Source organism: Mastomys coucha, unplaced genomic scaffold (genome assembly GCF_008632895.1).
Source record: "Mastomys coucha isolate ucsf_1 unplaced genomic scaffold, UCSF_Mcou_1 pScaffold22, whole genome shotgun sequence".
NCBI lineage: Eukaryota > Metazoa > Chordata > Mammalia > Rodentia > Muridae > Mastomys > Mastomys coucha.
Genome location: NW_022196905.1, coordinates 42,275,430 through 42,295,433, shown reverse-complemented (window position 1 = coordinate 42,295,433; position 20,004 = coordinate 42,275,430). Strand labels below are relative to the sequence as shown.

Below are 20,004 nucleotides of genomic sequence, written 5' to 3'. Positions count from 1 at the left end.
TATCAAATTATTATAAGACACAGAGTAAGTAGATGCAATATATACTGTCCCAAGTGTGCTTTGAAGTTGTCTTAAGCCAATTTACAGAGCGCCGTGAGAACTGTATGTGTTAATCAAGTGCAGTGATCTGAATAATTGCCAGATGTATCAGAAAGCAAAGTCCTGGGCATTTAGTTTTGAACAGTGCTCTTTCTGTAGCTGGAAATGCAAACTCTGGCTTTCCATGTGCATCGATAATTGAGAAGCAGTTTGGGTCATAAAGCCATAGTTTGGACTGGAAATAGTGATAAAGTGTAACCCTCCTGGTTTGAGACCTGCTTCTGATAGCCACACCTCTCTGCCCATCTCCTGCTATTCGCCATGCCTCCAACCGGGTTCTAGTTACATTCGAAAGCTCCACTCCCACAGAGTAACAAGGGAGTCGCTGATTGGACTATCACATGGAAATATTTTGGGGGGAGTGGTTTATGCCCCAGGTATTTTACCTGTTGGGCGAACAAAGGGGATTCATTAAATTCAAGATGGCTGAACAGTAAAGTCTGCTGTCTAATTTTTACCCTTCCACATGGGTAGGTATTTCTGTGGCCACTCTCTTGTATCTCCTCCTATCTCTTTCCATCTATTTCTAACTCCTATTACCAGAAGAACCCTTTCTTTAACGTTGGCACAGGCGGCCAACAATAAAGTAAGCTTACAGAAATGGGGCTGTACAGGGAACAGAAAAAAATGAGAAGGAAGGTGAGGAAGGGAAAAATGAGAGGCCAGGGAAGGAGAAAACAGAGGAGAGTAGAGAAATGGGGAGAGGACAAGTCAAGAAGGGCTGTGTCTGGGAATTACTTTAATTATAAATCTGTTCCCAAGACTGGTAGCACTAATCAAAAATTATGCAAGAAAGAAACTTAACTAATAATAGAATGAAAGTTCACAGTTCCACAAAATTGTATATCTCAATGATATCTTTTCATATAATAAAACTCATATAGAGAAATGGGAAGGCAGCTCATATTGTTCATCTTTCTCCTTTAGTTTTATTACTGTACAGGTCTTATAGAAAATCAGTGATCAGACTCGATTTGGATGAGTAAGAATAATGCTGAAATTAAGTTTCCTTGAGATTTTAAATGTCCTGTATATGGGCTTAGGTTTTAGGTTTTGGATACTGTTTTTTGTGCTTTTACTTATTTTTTATTTGCACAGTTACAATGACATCTTGATCTGTGTATTAGTGCCAAAGTTCATGAAACAAGACATTACCCATAATGTACCTGAGATCCAAATACAAAATAATAACTAAGAAAAATGGAGAGTCATTTATTTTTTCTTTCTCCCTATGCACTAAAATTCATCAACAAGAGAAGAGAAACACTGTGTTTATTCTACTTAATCTTGTAAAGATCAAAGAACAACAATAACACTATCTTGGTGAACCTTATTTTGAACCACCTGGGGGGAAAAAAGATTCAAGTCATAGTATTTACTGAACTTTAAAAAGAACAGTTGTCTCTCTTGCCTAAAGGGGATAGAAATCACGTAGCTGTAGACCCACCTGGACCAGGACTCCAGCAGCAAGTGCAGGAAGCTTTCTCTCTACTTTCTTTCACAGACCTGATAGCTCCAGAAAAGAATCAGGATATAGTCACATGATGGCCCTGGGCCAATTACAGTAGCATGAGGAATGAAGACTTTTCTGACTTTTCTGGTCAGCTTCCTTATCCTGCTCTCCATCCTTCTTAATCTTTCTCCTCACCCTCTATCTCCATCTTCTGGTTCTTCCATTATACTCTTCTTTTACACACAGATCCCTAAGCTTTGAAGGAAAGAATGCAATAAAGACACCCTGCTCAGGGCTGAGTGCTCTAAGCTCTCACTCTGTACACATTGTCCAGTTGTAGGTCTCTGTAGTAATTATCATCTACTGAAAGGTGAAACTTCTCTTATTCCCTAATCTATGAGTATAGCAACAAATTATTATAAGTCATCTCACTATTACATTCATTTAGCAAAATAATAGTAGCCCCTAGCCCCCCCAAAAATCATTTTCTAAGTGTAGGACTAGGAAAATGTCCCTTAAAGAGTCACATCAGCTGAGTAATTAAAGTGTGGTGAGAAACAACACATAAGCTACCATTGCTCCAACTCATTTCTTTGACCAAAAGTGTCCATTTTCAGCTGAACATTTTAACAATCAGAGAAATTGTTTTTCATCTTACTAGGGATCCTAGGGAATAGGAAAGCAGGAGATGTTTGTACCGTGTTGAGAGGTTATATAAGGACCACACCACCCCTGAATTTTTCATCTTCCAACAAAGATAACAAGAATCTGAGTGTAACGCTAGGCTGATTTAAATTTGGATACTCCTCCTTTCTGGGAAACAATGAGGTTAACAACTGACAAAGCAGAAAATAAAAGTATCTGTGATTGACTACAAGAAAACTATTGGTTTTTCTTCCTTGTGTATGAAGAACATAAAACCTTCAGCTGTATGCATCCCTAGAGAACGAGCTGATATCCCAGACTCATCTAAAGAGAGTTTCAAATAGGCTCTCTTGCTGATTGCAATAATATTTTTACCATATTTGCAAATAAATGTCTGAAACATACATCAGCTCTTAAAATGAAAACATACAGCTGTGAAATGAAAGAGGTAGTGTTTGTGTTATTGCATGCTTCTTTTATATGCCTAGACTCCCCGGGTATTTTGGGGAAGTCAACTCTTATGTATTCATAAACCAGTGCATATATTCTATTTAAACTATTGTATTTAATGAAAAGAGAGAGAGGATTATACTACTTCATTCCCTGGGGTAAATATATGAAGGCAGTGAGCTACCTGCCTCTCATAGCCTCCAGTCCTGCCAGTCCTTGTAACTCTATTTATACTCCTTCTATATATGCACATAGCTCAAGAAACTTCTGAAGTAGTAAGCTTAGATATGGCTTTCAACCGGCCAGAAAACTGGGCAATCAAAGACCAAAGCAAAGAATTGGAGCAATTGTAAGTTATATACTATTGATCACCACGGTTTAATTCCTAATGTTATGCTTAACTCTGAAAATATCATCAAGGATGCCCCAGTAGGAATTTCAGTAAGAAACAGACCCACCAAAATCAACTCAATCATGCATGTATCACAAAAATAATTACTACCATTCTCATTAATAGAAGTAAAAAACAGGATTGAACAATAATTCCTACTCAGAGATTAGCAATTCTGAGTTATCTATATTATTAAGAAAAACAATGGTTTTTCTCTGTGTTCTTGCCTTTTTTTTTTTCAAACTTGGGGGATGACAGGAAGACATCTTTATTCTCAGATTTTCTGACACTTTGGTCCAGCTGTGATAAATTCACCTTCCACCAGAACATGATAGTTGATGAGAAGCAAGAATCCACAGGGGCAAGGACAGGCCTTCCCTCCACTCCTGTTGGTTATCTTTATAGACAGCCTCATGCAGAGTCAAGGCTAAATAGTTATACATGGAGTAAATACTGTAAAAGAGTTAGAAATTCCATTCTAATGAATAAATGAACTACTGTGTGTATCTAATGGGACTGGGAGTTTTACTGAGTACATTATGCAAATGATCCCTCAGTTCTCCCCAAAGGCCTATATAACAGGTGTAATTGTCCCTGACAAATGATGAGGAATCTAGTACATTCCAAGCAGACCAAAATTCTAGGACTCTCATTTAAAATGGCCTTCAATTTACATATATAACCCATTTCTATTCTCCTACATATGTAAATCATCTCTAAGTTAAATACAATTCTAAGATGGTGTAAATACAAATAAGTGCTGCACTCTTTTATTTGGGTGGTAGTAACAAGATTCAAAGGTCTATAAAGATTGGTATGGACAACAGACAGCCTTGGCTTAACTATAGCATAATACAGACAGAAGTTACAAAACAGGCATTCCAGTGTTGACAGAGGGAAGGTGAACTGCAACTGGAGTGCTGCTTGAATCTTCATTTATGGAATTGCAATAAAGTGAGCAATGTGCAGCACAGTCATGCTTTACTTTATGAAGCTTTCTGGATTATTTTAATATTTCATATTTATATGTAGTTGAATTCATAGATGTAGATCCAACAAATATTGACAGCAAACTATATTTCACCTGAAAAAATGGCTGATCTTAAGTTGCCTGTCTGAGATCATCACAGTTGGACACACTGACCATCTCTTTAATAGATGATCACATCACAGATTTTTTGTGTTATCACCTTGTATTGCCTTCTGTCTCTTCTTGACTTTTCTGTTTCCTACAGGTCTCGATTTAAAAGTCCCTTGCTTCTGGTTGTCTCTAGAGTTTTTCTAGGCTTAGCCTTTCCACGCTTTCTTACTGCACTTATCACCACAGTCGCCAAATCTGTTCAGCTTGTGTTGACCTTATCAAATGGACCTACGCTCCACCTGAAGGCACTCTTCCATTAGATTCATTGCTTTAATTCTAACCTATTTTTATGACCTCTCATATAGACTATATTTCTAAAATCCACACTGAGGGCTGGGGATATGGCTCCTGGGTTCCATTCCCACTATATAGACATACTTTTGATAGCTAATATTAGCTGTCACCTTGTCAGAATCCAAAGTCAAGACTCACCTGGGGGATGGGCACCTGAGCATCACTATGAGGGATTACCTGAATTGCATTAGTTGGGGTAGGAAGATCCATTTCCATGTAGATGACAAGAGCAAATGGCAGAAACATGCATTCATTTCTTCTGAGTGTGGATGCAGTGTTTCCCAATACCAAGTGAATGCAGTTTGTGTATGATTTATCTTCATTTTAATATCATTGATAAGTAGCCATAAGATGTGCATACTGATTTCAAAGGTTGAAGTTACTCCCTTATAAAACAATGAAGTGGGCTTGCACAGTGAGACTCCACACCCACAGTATTTTCACACTCAAATTTTGTAATTTGTTTTTGTTGTTGTGTCAATTTACCTCTTGTTTCTAAGGCCTACTACGACTACTACTACTACTACTACTACTGTTGTTGTTGTTGTTGTTGTTGTTGTTGTTGTTGTTATTGTCATTAAAGCCAATTGTGGCTCTATGACCAGAAGGTGATTATAAATTTGGGCTGAGTTGTTCCCCTGTAATAATCAAGGGATGAAATAATGTCTCTGACATCCTATCACTGAAACAGTTAAGTCCTCTAGGTATTCAAATTAGGAGCAAGGCTCACTGACACCTTTCTTAAGGAAGAAATAGCTTTCTTGCAAGAATTGTAGCTGGATATACATCAGGCGTAGGAAAAGAAAAACTGAAAACCAAGGACTAGCAATTGTGATTGCAGTTAACATAGAGGACACTACTGCCCCCTTGTGCCTCAATATGACATTAAGCCATAAAGAATGTTCCTGGCAACTGTCACCTGCAGTCAGGGAGCCCTGTGAAGAGTTCTGTGGCTGATGGATGGAATTAACAAGGCCTGGCATCATCTACTGAGCCACCAAAGCATATAAGTCAGATGGAGAGGTGGGCAAGGTGCTGGTAGCAGGAGCCAGGGCACAGTAACATACCAGCAGAATTGATTTTCTTTGTAATGCAATCTTCTGTCCCTCTTGCTAATTGTCTCTTCTCTTCAGAGCAGAATGAAAATGAAAATAAAAGTTTCTAAAGTCATGACAATAGACAGATTGTATTTATCAGGAAAGCATGAATTTGACATATAGCTAACCTTCAGGGTCCCAGGGCTACTCCAGGAAACTGCAGCTTGCAGCTGGTAATAAGAGAGAAAAGATGAAAGAAACACATGAACACATGTGAACCCACACACATGTATGCACATATAACATGTATTCAGTCTCACAGAGGAGCACATGCATACATAGACATAAAAAGTTAGCTTTCCCACTGTATTCTTCCCAATAAATTTCAGTATGATATTAGTTTCTTAGATCTTTGTGTGTATTTGTCCAATGTGTAAGGATGCAATCATTTGAAGAAAGCTTCTTGGCAGGGATGGACATGCCTGCTGGTTTGTCCCTGCAGCCCCAGGCCCAGATACGTGTTTGGAGTAAGAATACATGTTTAATAAATAACTACTGGTTCTTGTTTTAGTAAATTCATGGGTTTCAAAGGCAGTGTGATAAAATTTCACAATGGTTATTTTTTTTTTTTTTGCTTTCATAGTTACAATTAATGTTTATGAAAGAAACTTAGTTAAATATAAATTTCTGTACTGCAACTCCAGTTCAAATCAAAGGCCCCTGATTAAACCTCTGTCTGACACTGGCAAAGTTCCTTAACCTATCCTGAGCTCATTTGTTGCAAAGGATTTAATGAGAACATGTTATATTCTCCCCTGTCTGGCCGAGTGCCCAGCAAACCACGGGCAATCATTAAAAGTTAGTTGTATTCATCTGGCACAGCCCCTACCCTCCCTCAAGTCTTCTTTGGTTTATATTTAAGGTGTTTCAAAACTCCAAATCTACCCAAAACAAATCAACTGTATATATATATATATCCATCTATATTGATAATCCCTAATGGAAAAACTGTCACCAAACTTATTTCAAAACATGAACTCATTTGTGTCTTCCTATTCTGTCATGAGATGCAATAAAATTGCAAGAAGATTGCAGCTCAGGTTAGGATGATTTTTTTTTTACAACAAGAAATGGAAAATCATTCAATAGCATTGCCATCATCAGTGAGGAGTGTGTCTAAGCTCATATTAGAAGTCCATCAATGATAGGTCTAATAAAATTAGCAAGGATTCAGCAGTAGCTAGTGTGCTAGAAGACAAAAGTTCAACTGTGAGGAAATAGATTTTTGCAAATCACCCAAATATACTTTGCTATAGTTTTATAGTTATAGTTATATAGTTATAGTTGTATGAATCTCAGCCTCAGAATATTTTACTCATTTTGATAGAAATACTCCAATTTTTCCTCTTGAGAATTTTGTTTTTTGTTTGTAATTTACTTTTTTTAACGTATTCTTTTACATCCCACTCACTGTCCCCCTCCAGGTCACCCCTTCCTTCCTACAATCCTTCCCCCATCTCCCCTCCCCCTACTCCTCTGAGCAGGTGCCTCCCCAGGGTATCGCCTCACCCTGGCACATCAAGGCTCTGTAAGGCTAGGCACATTCTTTCCCATTGTGGCCAGACAAGGCAGCCCAGCTAGAAGACCATATACCACATAAAGGCAGCAGCTTTTGGGATAGCTCCCATTCCAGTTGTTCGGGACCCACATGAAGACCAAGCTTCACATCTGTTACATATACGCTGGGAGGCCTAGGTCCAGCATGTGTGTGCTTTGCTTTGTGGTTCAGCTTCTGAGAGCCCCAAAGGTCCAGGTTAGTTGACTCTGTTGGTCTTCCTATGGAATTCCTATCCCCTTCCTCTTATTCTTCCATAAGAGTCCCCAAGTTCCATCCACTGTTTGGCTGTGGGTGTCTGCATCTGTCAGAGTCAGTCTGGGTGGAACCTCCCAGAGGACAGCCATGATAAACTCCTGTTTGCAAGCATAATAGAGTATCATTAACAGTATCAGGGATTGATGCTTGCCCATGGGATGGATCTCAAGTTGGGCCAGTTATTGGTTGGCCAGTCCCCCAGTCTCTGCTCCATTCACCACTCTCTGCACTTCTTATAGACAGGATGAAATTTTGCAGGTCAAAAGTTTTGCAGGTATGTTGGTGTCCCTATTGCTCCACTGGGGCTCCTGTGAATTTTTATCCAACTGATTTTGTTTCACCATTACTAGGTTGATGCCATGCTAATCTGAAAGTGGTTTCATCAATTAATAAGATCTGCATAATGACCTTGGTGGTAGAAATAAATAAATAAATACAGGCCACACTGCAGCATATGGAGTCCAATTCATAGCCTTTGCAAACTGAATAAATTTTGCCATCACATCCTAGCCCTTAGAACCCTGAGTGACAGCCTTCTCTGAGTCCTCATCTTCTTCAAGCCTCTGTAAAGCAGAGCTGGCTGCTCTGTAAGATGTAAACTATTTGTTAACGTTGCCTCTGTCCTCTGATGTTTATGAATACGTGGTGCCATGAAAACTGGAGAGGTCCTGATAAAAAGCCCCAGACCATGGTAGGTTGTTTGATTCAGTTGTTCCTTCCTGGTGCATCTCCTGAGTCATGGTTAAATGACATTCTCTGTGTGCTAGGTGCTCATTGTTCTCTGCTCCTGGATCTATACACATCTCACTGTGGTGGGCTGTCTAGCAGTTGTGCTGCTTAAGAAGGTGACTTCCTCCAAGAGGCACCAGCACACTTGCCACCCACTCTTGCTATCTAAAAGACGTTGTCTTTCTTCCAGTGGTTATGTAACGCTTGTTTGTGGCTCTTATTTGAAAACCTAAGTCCCCTTGATATTTTTTCTTTGCATAGTTCTGCCTACAATCTTCTTTTGCTCCTACCCAGACGTGGTCAGTCTATTCTCTTTATTACCTAGACTAATAAAAAGACTAATACAATTCTGGTATTAGAAAACCAAGATGTTCAATTAAACATCACTCAATGACTATCAACTCTCATATTGTACTAAGTCTTCAATTGTACTAAGGGTAAGTATGGAGTTAATAAAAGGCAAAAATATTTTAATTATACAATGTTACAACTATTACAAAGACAGCATAAGATATTTCACAAGAACTTTTATTTTGAGTACAATATATCTGGTCTGAGAATGCAATGTATTTTAATATTATCCACACTCATTTCCCCTGTAACTCCTCTATGATCCTCCACAACTCTACCTAACTTTATATATTCATTTACTGTAACCTACTCGATCCAGTTAGTTCTTCCTATAAAAGACTTCCCCTCCCACTTCTGTAATATTTTGGTTTTGATTACAAAAGGATTACTTCCAAATGTGTTTTTTAATATTTAGGTTATAACTTAGAACAGTTATTATATTTAGTTATTGTCTTGTGTGTGGGTGTATATGATGTGTGTGGGGTGTGCATGTGTGACCATGTGCATATAAAGGACAACTTGCAGGAGTCAGGTCTCTCCTTGGATTCTCTGTGTCCTACAGATCAAACTCAGGCTGTCAGGCTTAGTGGCAAATATCTTTACCCATTGAGTCATCTCTCTGGTCCTATCTATAAATGTTTAATTAAAAACTTAAAGATGAGGAAACAGCATTTGATAGAAGACAACTATTCAAGAGATGATAATTCAGTGAGAAGAATGAAGACATAATTTTGAGACAGATGTTATACTTATGCTTTTTGTTATATGTCTGATTTATATTCTATTATAATATTTCTAGTACATTTTCTCAGAGCTATGACAAGTTTATATGAAATGCTGGAAAGATTCTTTGTGAGACAACATTATAAGAACTCATGACACATCTTACAAACTAATTTTCTTAGTAATTTCCTATGAATACATGTGTCAGCCTCAGCAGTACCATTTCTACCCTCTGCAAGATGGCAACATTTTTAACATATTTTCACATATGCAGCATCATTAGAGAGAATAGTTTTCATTTAACTTAGTGAATGAAAGGTTCCTGAATTTCTGTTGACATTTATTTCTAGGATCTTGACCTTTATGTTTCTCAGCTATCATTTACAATTACATTTGTAATTTGTATTTGTGAGTCAATGCTGACAATATTAGATAGAACAAACTTAATTTACAATACAAGAGTAGAGGCCTAACTCATATCTACTTAATAAGATCATTGCATTTTATTAGACCTGTACTATTCTTGGTTCAAGCATTTGAATAGATACAATTTAACCTCAGTACATTGCATTGATGTTATATTGATGTTATCATTCATTCTATGATGGAGCTTTGCTTCCCCAAGGTCTGTTTAATATTTAATGAACAATTCACAATGTGTAAGGTAGAGACAGATCTCACTGTATACACTTTTAATTAAGTCTCATATCACCTCTCTGAATCCATTGTTATTTCCATTTTATAGAGAAAAATAATTAGACAGCAAGATAAAACAAATTGTCTCAACTTACACAGTTCCTAAGTGGCAGAATAGAATTTACACTTAAGTTTCTACTTGACTTGGAAGCCCAAGATTATTATCATTGTAATAGCTTGCTCTAAGTACACCCTGGCAGAAAATACCAACAAGGTTATGAATAGAAAAGTATCTGTGACTTAGCCAAGACTTTAAAAAAGCCAAGCTAGAGCACTGGTAGACTTAGCAGCCCATTATGCAGCTAAGGGCAATGATTGCAACCTTATTGATTTTGATCTCCACATATTTAAACCAGGAGTATGAAATTGGATTATTTTGAAAATTGTTTTGAACACCAAAGTTTTCAGAATCTATAGTCAATAGACTCTAGTCTGTCATTTTCTAATTATGGGAGATAGGAGTGGTTTCCCCTTATAACAGTTTTGGTCATTAGCAACCATTAGTATCTATTTATCCAGATGTGATAACCCATGTCAAGCATTCAAGACAATGTCTGTAACACAGGAATTTGTTATGTGCTCATAATTATCATGTTGTCATTTTAAAAGGTCAGTATTTGTCAGTATTAATATCCTAATACCAAAATATTCATTTGACATCTAAAATTGATCCTGTCATGTGTAATGAGATAATCAAGGGCAGATATTAGAACAGGAAGGGTTAAATGGTCTTGGGAGTTAGATAAAAGGGCAAATGAAAGTATAGAAACAACTAGAAAAGCATCCTACAATATGTTGTATACATATAAAAACCCTTAAATGTATTCATCCTGTAATGGGGCAACAATAACCCCAATAGCTACCACAGACTAATAAACACAAAGTCCAATGTCAGGAACAGCGTTATCTCTATTGAGGTTCTATTGACTCCCCAAATACTGCAGGTTATTTGTCAATGCTACTGGTTAGCTTCTATAACTTGATATCAGACACTACTTCAGCAAATATAGCCTACTTGAGATATAGAATATGAATAAATCAAACTGGTATTGATCTGGAAACAATCAACTGTACTGACTAGCTTTCATGATACTAGATGTCACTATGTATGCTTTGGAAAGAGAAAAGTAGTCATCAGTCTTATCCAGCTGTGAAACTACAATAATAACTGGTCTGACAAGGTATGTACATTGATGCAACAGTGGAGCAAATGTTACAGGAGTAACATCACTCCTTTTGATTGGATTTTAGGACCTGCTCCACAAAATTTTACACATACCTGGCATTGTGACAGAGCCAAGAGCCTGTGCTTAGATAGGTCATAGGAAGTAGGGGAAAACCTACTATTATTACTTTGCTATTGAGGCATTAAACCAACTCCTATTGACTTGTTATTATACACATATATTACTGCTTCTCTCAAACAAGTGTCTTTTGTTGCAGTAGATAGCATTTAACAGAGACTCATAATGCACAGACTAAGAAATTATGGAGTGCTCCACTCACACTAAATGGGACACCTATATTGCACTCTGATCATTGTGAAAGAGGGAATGGGAAGATTGTAAAAGCCAGAGGAAATGGATAACTACAAGGAAACAGTGTTTTGCAGACACAAATGGCAGATGTATGGGTAACTTCATAGCAACTGCGACTTGATACCCAAGACCTGTGTATACATAAGCAAGACAAAATCCCAACATGGATGGAGAAATGGGTATGAAATCTCACTTGTAGCTGAAGAGCTGTTGTCAATTGATATCTTCCAGGGGGAGGGGGAAAGTTACTTTTCCTTTAGGGTATAAGCACTAGTTGGCCTAACATACTCCAGTGGATGGCCACACACTTAAGTGTCTGAGCAGCACTAATATGTCTCTGGGATTTTAAAAAAATAATAAAAGGAATAACAATCTTGGGCTCTAGAAGGAAAAGAACATTGTCTTTTTTATTCCTATAGTCCTAGATCCTATATTTTGTATAAATGTGTAATTTCTGTAAAGGAAAGTTAAGGTAGAAAATATGAAATGGTTATGAAAAGTTTACCTGGTGAGACCTACTACCCTCAAAATCAATAAAGCATTGCATCTGCTGAAAAAAATGATTTCACTAGACAAAAATATAACTAGAACAAACATTGAGGTAGTCAATTTCTACTAATCTGTTCATACTATAAAATGTATCTATCAAATATGCTTCAAGACAAAAGGTGCCTGACAAGTTTGCAGAATACAGACAGCCCTCTGTATTTGACCCTCAGCTTCTGCCAGCCTCTGTTTAACTGTGAGGAAGTTTTCAGATTCTGACCATACAAAATTTACCACCTGATGGCAGACAGCCAAACACACTTTCTTTCTCTTTGTGGCCATAAACAGTTGATTCATGGTGAAGTAGCTAATAAATCACAGTTTACATGTGTGAGAAGGTCTAACCACCAAGTGTTCATTTACTCTTATACCTGGACTACTATGACTAACAAGAGTTATTTAATCAAAACTTTTGAGTAATTTTGTGTACATGTGCTTTTTTATTTCCTTTTCTAAATTATATGTATTAATTTTGACTCTTTTTTAGCCATGGTTCTCCATAGGAAAAGCAAATGGTGCTTATATGTGCATGCATGTGTGTGTGAATACATATGTTCACATTTGCAACAGATAGAAGAGGAAGAAAGAAGAAAGAGAGAACAGAAGGAAGAGGGAGGGAGAAATGGTAGAGAGATAAAAAGAAGAACAGAGAGGAGGAAGAAGAAAAGGAAGGAGGAGAAAGAGGAAGAGGAGGAGGAGGAGGAGAGGGAAGAAGACTGACTGACTGACAGCTAAAATACATTGGCACTTTACTCAGTGCAAATTCTGAAGTGGGAAGCCAGCAGACTGTACAATGAGAAAATTTTCACAGTTCACTAAAGGCATCTTTATGAGATGCACATGAAGTCTAAGGCAGTCTACTGAGGAATCTCCTACGTAAGACTGTAAGACTTTGCTCTTTCCAAGCCTTCAACAAGATAAAATGAGTATCACCAGCATTGCAGAGGGTGGATTCCTTTAGAAATGTTTGCCAATTGCTGGGCAAATTTCATTCACAAACACATTCACGGAAACATCCAGAATAAGGCTACACTTTATTTGGGTCTCAGGTCACAGAAAAAGCAGCACATGAAATTAGCCATGGTTTTGTTTGCCTGTTTGTTTGATTGTCCTTTCTTCGCTCCATATTCTTAGATTTGGAATCCTCACATTCAAAAGCAATTAAATTAACAACCTGGAAAAGTCCCAAGCCTATTTACATTGTCCCCTTTGCCTCACTGGGTAGCCAATACTTTCTGGTCTATCTGTGTTTAAGAACAAATATTCTGACTCCATGACATTGATTAATATGTTGACAGGGTCTGCAAAGGTAAACTCACATCAGAGCTATCAGTATAAATTGTTTGCATAGCAAAACTCCTACCTCTTGTGGGAACAAATGAGAAAATAGAAACACCTCCCCACCAAGGAAGCTCATTTCCAGTAAAGAACTAAATGGCTTATCGGAAAAAACAAACTCCCACCGTAATAAAATAAGCTTAGTATTAAAGTGATAGTGACTTTAAGGCTTAAAAGGATTGTTGGTTGGTTTTGGTGATAACTACTTTTTAATTTTACTCTTTAAATTTCATGTGTGTGTGTGTGTGTGTGTGTGTCTGTGTGTGTGTGTGTACTGTATTTATATCAAGTCTCCCCTTGCTCCTTCCAACATACTGTTATTGGTATTTTTCACTGATATATACTGATACCTATGCCTATACCTATACATACATACATACATACATTATATATATGTCTATATGTATGTGTATATATGTATATACTATTGAATCCATTTGCTGTTGCTAATTTTGTATTTTATGGATTACTGTATGGTATTAGATAAATGGTTTGAATGCTCATCCCTGAGGAAGACTGATTCTTCCTCTTTCAGAAGTCATTAAACGCTTGAAACTTTGCATCTAGAGGTAGGTCTCGATGAGAGCTCCTCCCTCCTTATTAGCATGTCAATTGCATGGTGGTCGAAAGCATGAAAAACAGAGTAAATTTTGCAGTGCATAGCACATGCTTTCATATCTAATATCTGGTGTATTAAAACTTCAGCATGCTCCTAGTTCTCCCCTAGTGGAAAAAACCTGGTTCTAGAGGAATGTTACAGAGTGTAAAAGGGTTATGATGATTCGAGCAGAAATGAGTTTAAAATATGGAGCAATGAGGACCATCTGAAAATGACTAATAGAGCTCCTAGAGTAGACAGTCAGCACCCGTGTGCAACCTGATGCTAGACTGCTGTGGAATGGTCAGAATTCATTTCTCACAGGGCAGCTATACCACTGACCCTTGAGCCAACTTCTGTGTACCTCTCTCTACAGAGTGAATAGAGCTACCCCTCTTCTCAGTCTATGCTTTGCTTGCTTAGTCCTTTATGGTTCTAAGACAATATCAGACTCTTCAGAAGTTTTAGATTTACAGAAACACAAAATTAGTTTTTAGAGTATTAGCCTTGCCTGGTATCCCCAACAGATTAACAAGTCAATGCTATTCCTGGGTAAGTATTCATTGGTTCTCAGCAACCCTTTCAAGGGTATAAAGATAGAGTTCCATTAAGTTCAGGCCCTCTCTGTGGCTTTGATGACCAACTTTTCAGAAGGTCTTTTCTCAGATAGGGTCACTGTTTTTTGGTGGGGTGGATTCAAGACAGGGTTTCTCTGTGTAGCCCTGGCTGTTCTGGAACTCACTCTGTAGACCAGGCTGGCCTTGAACTCAGAAATCCACCTGCCTCTGCCTCACTAGTGCTGGGATTAAAGGCATGTGCCACCACTGTCTGGTTCACATAAAGTCACTTTTGCATGGCCAAATCTCTCTATGCTCCAGAATAATACCCTATTACTAAGAATCACATTCCTGTTTGAGATTTCTTGAGTTATCTTAGATCCATAAAAAAAATAAAGTTTTCCAATGAAAGTCACAAATATATGGGGAAAAAATCTTTGTAAGTCATAAAGATCCAATAACAACTGTTAGGGCATATTGCAATATCTCAGTGGAATGCCAAGAAAAGCAACGCAGGGCCCCATTACCTCACTGTTAACAAAAAACACATGCCTTTGCACAGTACTTAATCCTTTTAATGTCAGACAAGCTTTGGTGCTTTGCTGGCTAGGTGTTTTGTTTTGTTTTGTTTGTCAACTTGACATAGCCTAGACATATCTAGGAAAAAGGAACCTCAATTGGACAAATCTGTGGTGCATTTTCTTGATTGATGTGAGAGGGCCCAGGTCATTGTGGGCATTGCTGCTATTGAGCTGGTCATCCTGGGTGCTATAAATAGATTGAGCAAGCCATGGAGACCAAGCTAGTGAATAGAATTCAGCCACTGCTGTTACTTCAGTTCCTACCTCCAGGTTCCTCCCCTGAGAGTCTTCAAGGGATAGAGCTGAGTGTAAGGTAAAATTAACCCTTTCCTTCCCAAGTTGCTTTTGGTAATATGATCATTATCAAAACAATCAAAGCAAATGAGGGCAGTGGTCAATATAAAGAAATACTGAAACCTTCATTTCCAAGATTTAGATTCCTTGAATATGAGAGAAAAGAACACTTCCTCTTTTCTCCAGGCCACACCCCAGTGTGCCTGTGTGTGTGCCCGTGTATGTGCCCGTGTGTGTGTGTGTGTGTGTGTGTGTGTGTGTGTGTGTGTGTGTGTGTGTGTGTGTGTAAATGGAGGTTAACCTACTTGGTACATCTTTACAGAGCATTCAGTTCTATTCAGAAAGTACAAAATCACTTTTATAAAGGCTTTGCTCACAGCGCTTCTCTGTGCTTTCTCTAGGAATGCCCCAGTGGTGTTGTTAATGAAGAAACTTTCAAGGAGATTTACTCACAGTTCTTTCCACAGGGAGGTAAGTACAAATGTGAACTTGTTAACGTATTCTCAGAATTAGAGTTATGTGTGCAATCTTGAGTTTGGTTTAATCTTTCATAGCATGGCTCTACATTTTTAATCTTCCTGTAAAAAAATTAATGCATAGCATAGAGCTCACAGGATTTTGAGTGTATTATAAAAATAAGCTACGTTCACATCACTGAATCTCTAAAAGCCTATTTCTCAGTTTAATGTGAGTAATCCCGTGTGCCCAGCATGATGACTATCTCACATACACACTGCTTTCTGACCTTTATTAGAGGTCCTCAAAATGGCTTAAGGCCCTATGATGTTCATCGTGTTGCTCATTTGAGTTTTCTCGGCTCTCCAAATTAGGGCAAATGCAATTACCTTTAATTTACCAATGTGAAATCTGGGGCTTAGTGAAGTTAAATGATTCGATCAGGGTCACATATTAACTCAGTGGCAGATCTGGGTTATAACCTAGATTTTCTGTGTGTGTGTGTGTGTGTGTGTGTGTGTGTGTGTGTTAGCACTAGCTAGTGTACTTTCTGCTATCTCCTTTTCCTTCCAGTATCTTCTTACTATAGCCTCTCAGCTGCAAACATGAATAAAAGTTGAGATATGATTTTAGTTATGATAAGACTCAGGACAGTAGGATGGGACTCCCTCCATGTCAGAGGTGAGTGAAGAGATGCATGTGCTGTTGTGCTTTCTCTAACTTGTCACCACAACCACTGTGTGCCTAGCTACATGTGAAGAGAAACCAGAGCAAAACGATGTGACCCATACTCTAGTTAGCAGAGGGACAGTATAAAATAGTGAATATAAAGTAAGACTTAGAAGAGATGGAATCAAAAATAGTTCTGTGAGAACCAGCTATAGACATAATTAGATGTTCTGCTGAATCACAGGCAATTAGAAAAAAGCTATCCAAATAAATTGATCTGAGCTAACGAGGAGGCTAGTGCAGTAGAGTCTAATATGCAGTATGCCTAGCTCTGGAAACCTTCATCCTCCACCCCTCAGCCTTTTATCCTGGGATTGTTCTTTTCTATAAATATGCAAATCAATGTATAGGGAAAAGTTTGCTTCTGAAGTTCATGGTAAAGTCATTCAAAGCCTCACCTCATTATCATCTCAGGAGTGGTTCAGTTCAGGATGATGCCTTTCACCTTTTTAAAGCAGCAGAGATCACTCAATCTAGGCAGGTGAAGTGTAGATAAAGAGGCAGCATGGCAACAAAGGTGATCATTTGTGGAAAATTTACAGGATTGTAGTAATTAACGCATTTTTATGGTAGACAAAAAAGAGAGAGATCTGGTGATAATGTCCAGAACTCTTGTCATGGGCACCAGGTAATTTGCTACAAGAATTGGGGTATAATGATCTCAACTTTGAACAAAGTACATTTGAGTATCTAGTAGGCATTTAGTATCAACAAGAAGTCAGTAAAAATCTGACGTTCAGAAGAGAAGTCAGAGGAAATGACAGAGATCTGAAGCTTATTAACAATAAAGTAGTGAATTGAGCCCCATCGAGTGTCCTTGGAACAGTATGTTCATACAAAGTGGAAAGCATCATGAGACAAGTTTGAGAGTCAGAGAACTGGAAAGAAATAAGTCCATTAGGAGACAGAACGAACAATCAGATACTCTATATAAGTACAAAGAAAACTTACAGGAAAGAGAGTGCAGACATTAAATCTTCCAAGAAGTCCAGAAAGAAAAGGATCTGAATACATTCTTGGGACACAACAGCACAGAGAACATGGAGATTGTTGTTGAGCTTGATCTGAGCAACTTTCATAGGTGGTTTCTAGACTCAGACAGCAACCCCAACTGCAGAGCCCAAAAGGGTCAATGGGAACTATGCAGACAATGGCAATCAACAGAGACTGCACTTGAGGATAACTTGGCAGGAAGAGGAAAGAGGCATGAAGAAACCAGAAAGACAGTACCAGACAGATATAGCAGATGAGTTTGGGTTTTAATGGAACAAAGGCTGAAACTTTATATACAAAGAAGACTCTTGCAGGAAGAGAACTTTAGTAGCTTACTTAAAACAGAGGGCTTATAACACATAGGGTTTAAATCACCAGGAAACAGTCATAGAATTGAGCCTAACCTATGACATAAAACAGGATCTAGGAAAATTTCACTGGACTAGGCAAGAAAAATATCTAGTCCTTCACTTGAGCTTTGAAATCTGTTCAATTCAGGAGGCAACATTGGCTTCCTGTGCTTGTGGACATAGTAGACTTTTCCATTGACATGGCCATCACTGAACTGTCCTTGCTGTGGTACCTCTTTCCCTGACTATGGGCAATTTTCAAAGTAAGGCACTAATTCTGTTAAAATACAGGCCAGAGGGTATCAGAGTTTTTCCTGAAAGTCTCCAAAATGTATGTATATATCACAACAAGCACTGTTGCTATGCCCACTGATCTCATCTTTGTCTCACTGTTTTTCCATCTCTTTCTCTCTCCCTCCTTCCCTTTCCATCTCATTTCTCCCTCCCTCTTCCTCTCCTCCTCTTCTAGTAGACTTCCACAGTCTCTAGTACTCAATACCTTTCTAGCCATACAACCTTGTTGGCATTTAACCAAAACAGTAGTGACACCTCTGTTTCTGGTACCTAATTGAACACACCAATTCCAGGTACTAAAATTCAGTTCTCTCCAGTGCACACCTCGAATTCTCACTGCCTTTTGTTTTTAATTGAAAATATAAATGTCCATAGAATATATCCCACTCATCCTTTTAACACTCCCACATCTCCTCTCAGACCCTCTCCCCCTCCCCACCCATCCAACTCCACACCATTCTATTTATTGTTAGAAAACAAACAGGTAAACAAACAGACAAAAATGAAGGATTTGCCTAGCCATGTTATCTTTAAAATGTAACCTTAAACTATCCCCTATGGCTCTTCTCTGGCTTCTATTTCTCTTCACTATTCAAAACTGCTTAATACTTGGTATTTTGCTTACTTTATCGTTTACTATCTTTTCCGACCATTAGAAAGTCAACTTCAAAGGAAGAGAAAATTTTTTCCCAATTTGTTCACTGCTGTGTTCACAGTGAACAATGACTACCCTTGAATAACAATGAGTAACACTATGAACAGTGTTCATATTGCACAGATAGTTACACAGGATGCATACTTGTTGCATACAATGATGAATGAATGAAGGACTGAGAAAAGAAAAGGCTGAGGATACCATCTCACAGGATTGCTAATGTTGACTAGTAATTATAAAACTCACTTTGAAGTGTATCCAACTCTTAAATATTAGTTGTTTCATATAAAATTAGATTTTCTGTTTCATTTATAATCCATCTAGTTTGGAGTATTTCAGTGATTGTAAGGCAACTTTGTGAACTTATTATCAAAACAAAAAATGAGTAAAGGTGTTTTTCTTTAAAGAATTAAAATTCCAATAAAACAAAGGAAGACTTTAAGTGTATGTAGATATGCGACAATTACTACTCTGCCCCTCAGGACTTCAGTGCAGAGAAAAAAACATGTTCTAAAGGACCAAAGGAGCTGTTTGCCGTAGCCTCCTCCTCCAGTTTGCCTTCTCTTACCATGATAAAACACTCTAATAAAAACCACATAGGAGAAAAGAGTTACTTCATCTCACACTTCCTGGTCATATTTCATCACTAAGAAAAGTCAGGACAGGAACTCATGGCAAAAGCTTAGAGCAGAAACCAGAAAGGAATACTGCTCCACTGTTCACTGGCTTTCTCATATATGATAGTCCAGCCCATCTTCCCAGGGCTGTCACTGCTCACAGTTAGACAGGTTTGCCCTGTATCAAGTAGCAACTAAGAAAATACTTTTAACAATTTGTCATATAAGATTCCCTCTTCCCAGGTGGCTGTGGATGGTATCAAGTTGAGAGCTGAAGCTAACTATGATATACCACATGCCATAGTTGTAACACTGTATGTGGTCCATTACTGAAAGGTTAAATTGGGAGCTTGGGGTGTAGATCAAAGAGAAAGAGAGAGCCTGTCTAGCTCTGAATTTGATTCCCAGCACTAAAATGAGAGATCAGGAAAGAAAGAGAGAGAATATTTGGTACCATCTGTCCATATGATTATATTTATGCAATATAAATCTGAATTACTTCAACAATTTTAAAGGGAGACCACGTGTACTTTTTGTCTGCCAAGGTACAGACATCAGAGAATAAAAACAAACTGA

The 20,004-nt window shown here is 38.1% G+C and overlaps 1 protein-coding gene across 7 annotated transcripts in view; it reads left to right on the top strand.

The window, feature by feature from the left end:
* Window positions 1-20,004, top strand: part of Kcnip4 (potassium voltage-gated channel interacting protein 4) — a 1,067,715-nt gene that overhangs the window by 1,025,450 nt on the left and 22,261 nt on the right. For all 7 annotated transcript variants that reach the window (XM_031342219.1, XM_031342222.1, XM_031342225.1 and 4 more), the window contains one exon: window positions 15,736-15,805. In XM_031342219.1, coding sequence (XP_031198079.1) covers window positions 15,736-15,805 — 70 coding nt within the window. The remainder of the gene's footprint in view (window positions 1-15,735; window positions 15,806-20,004) is intronic.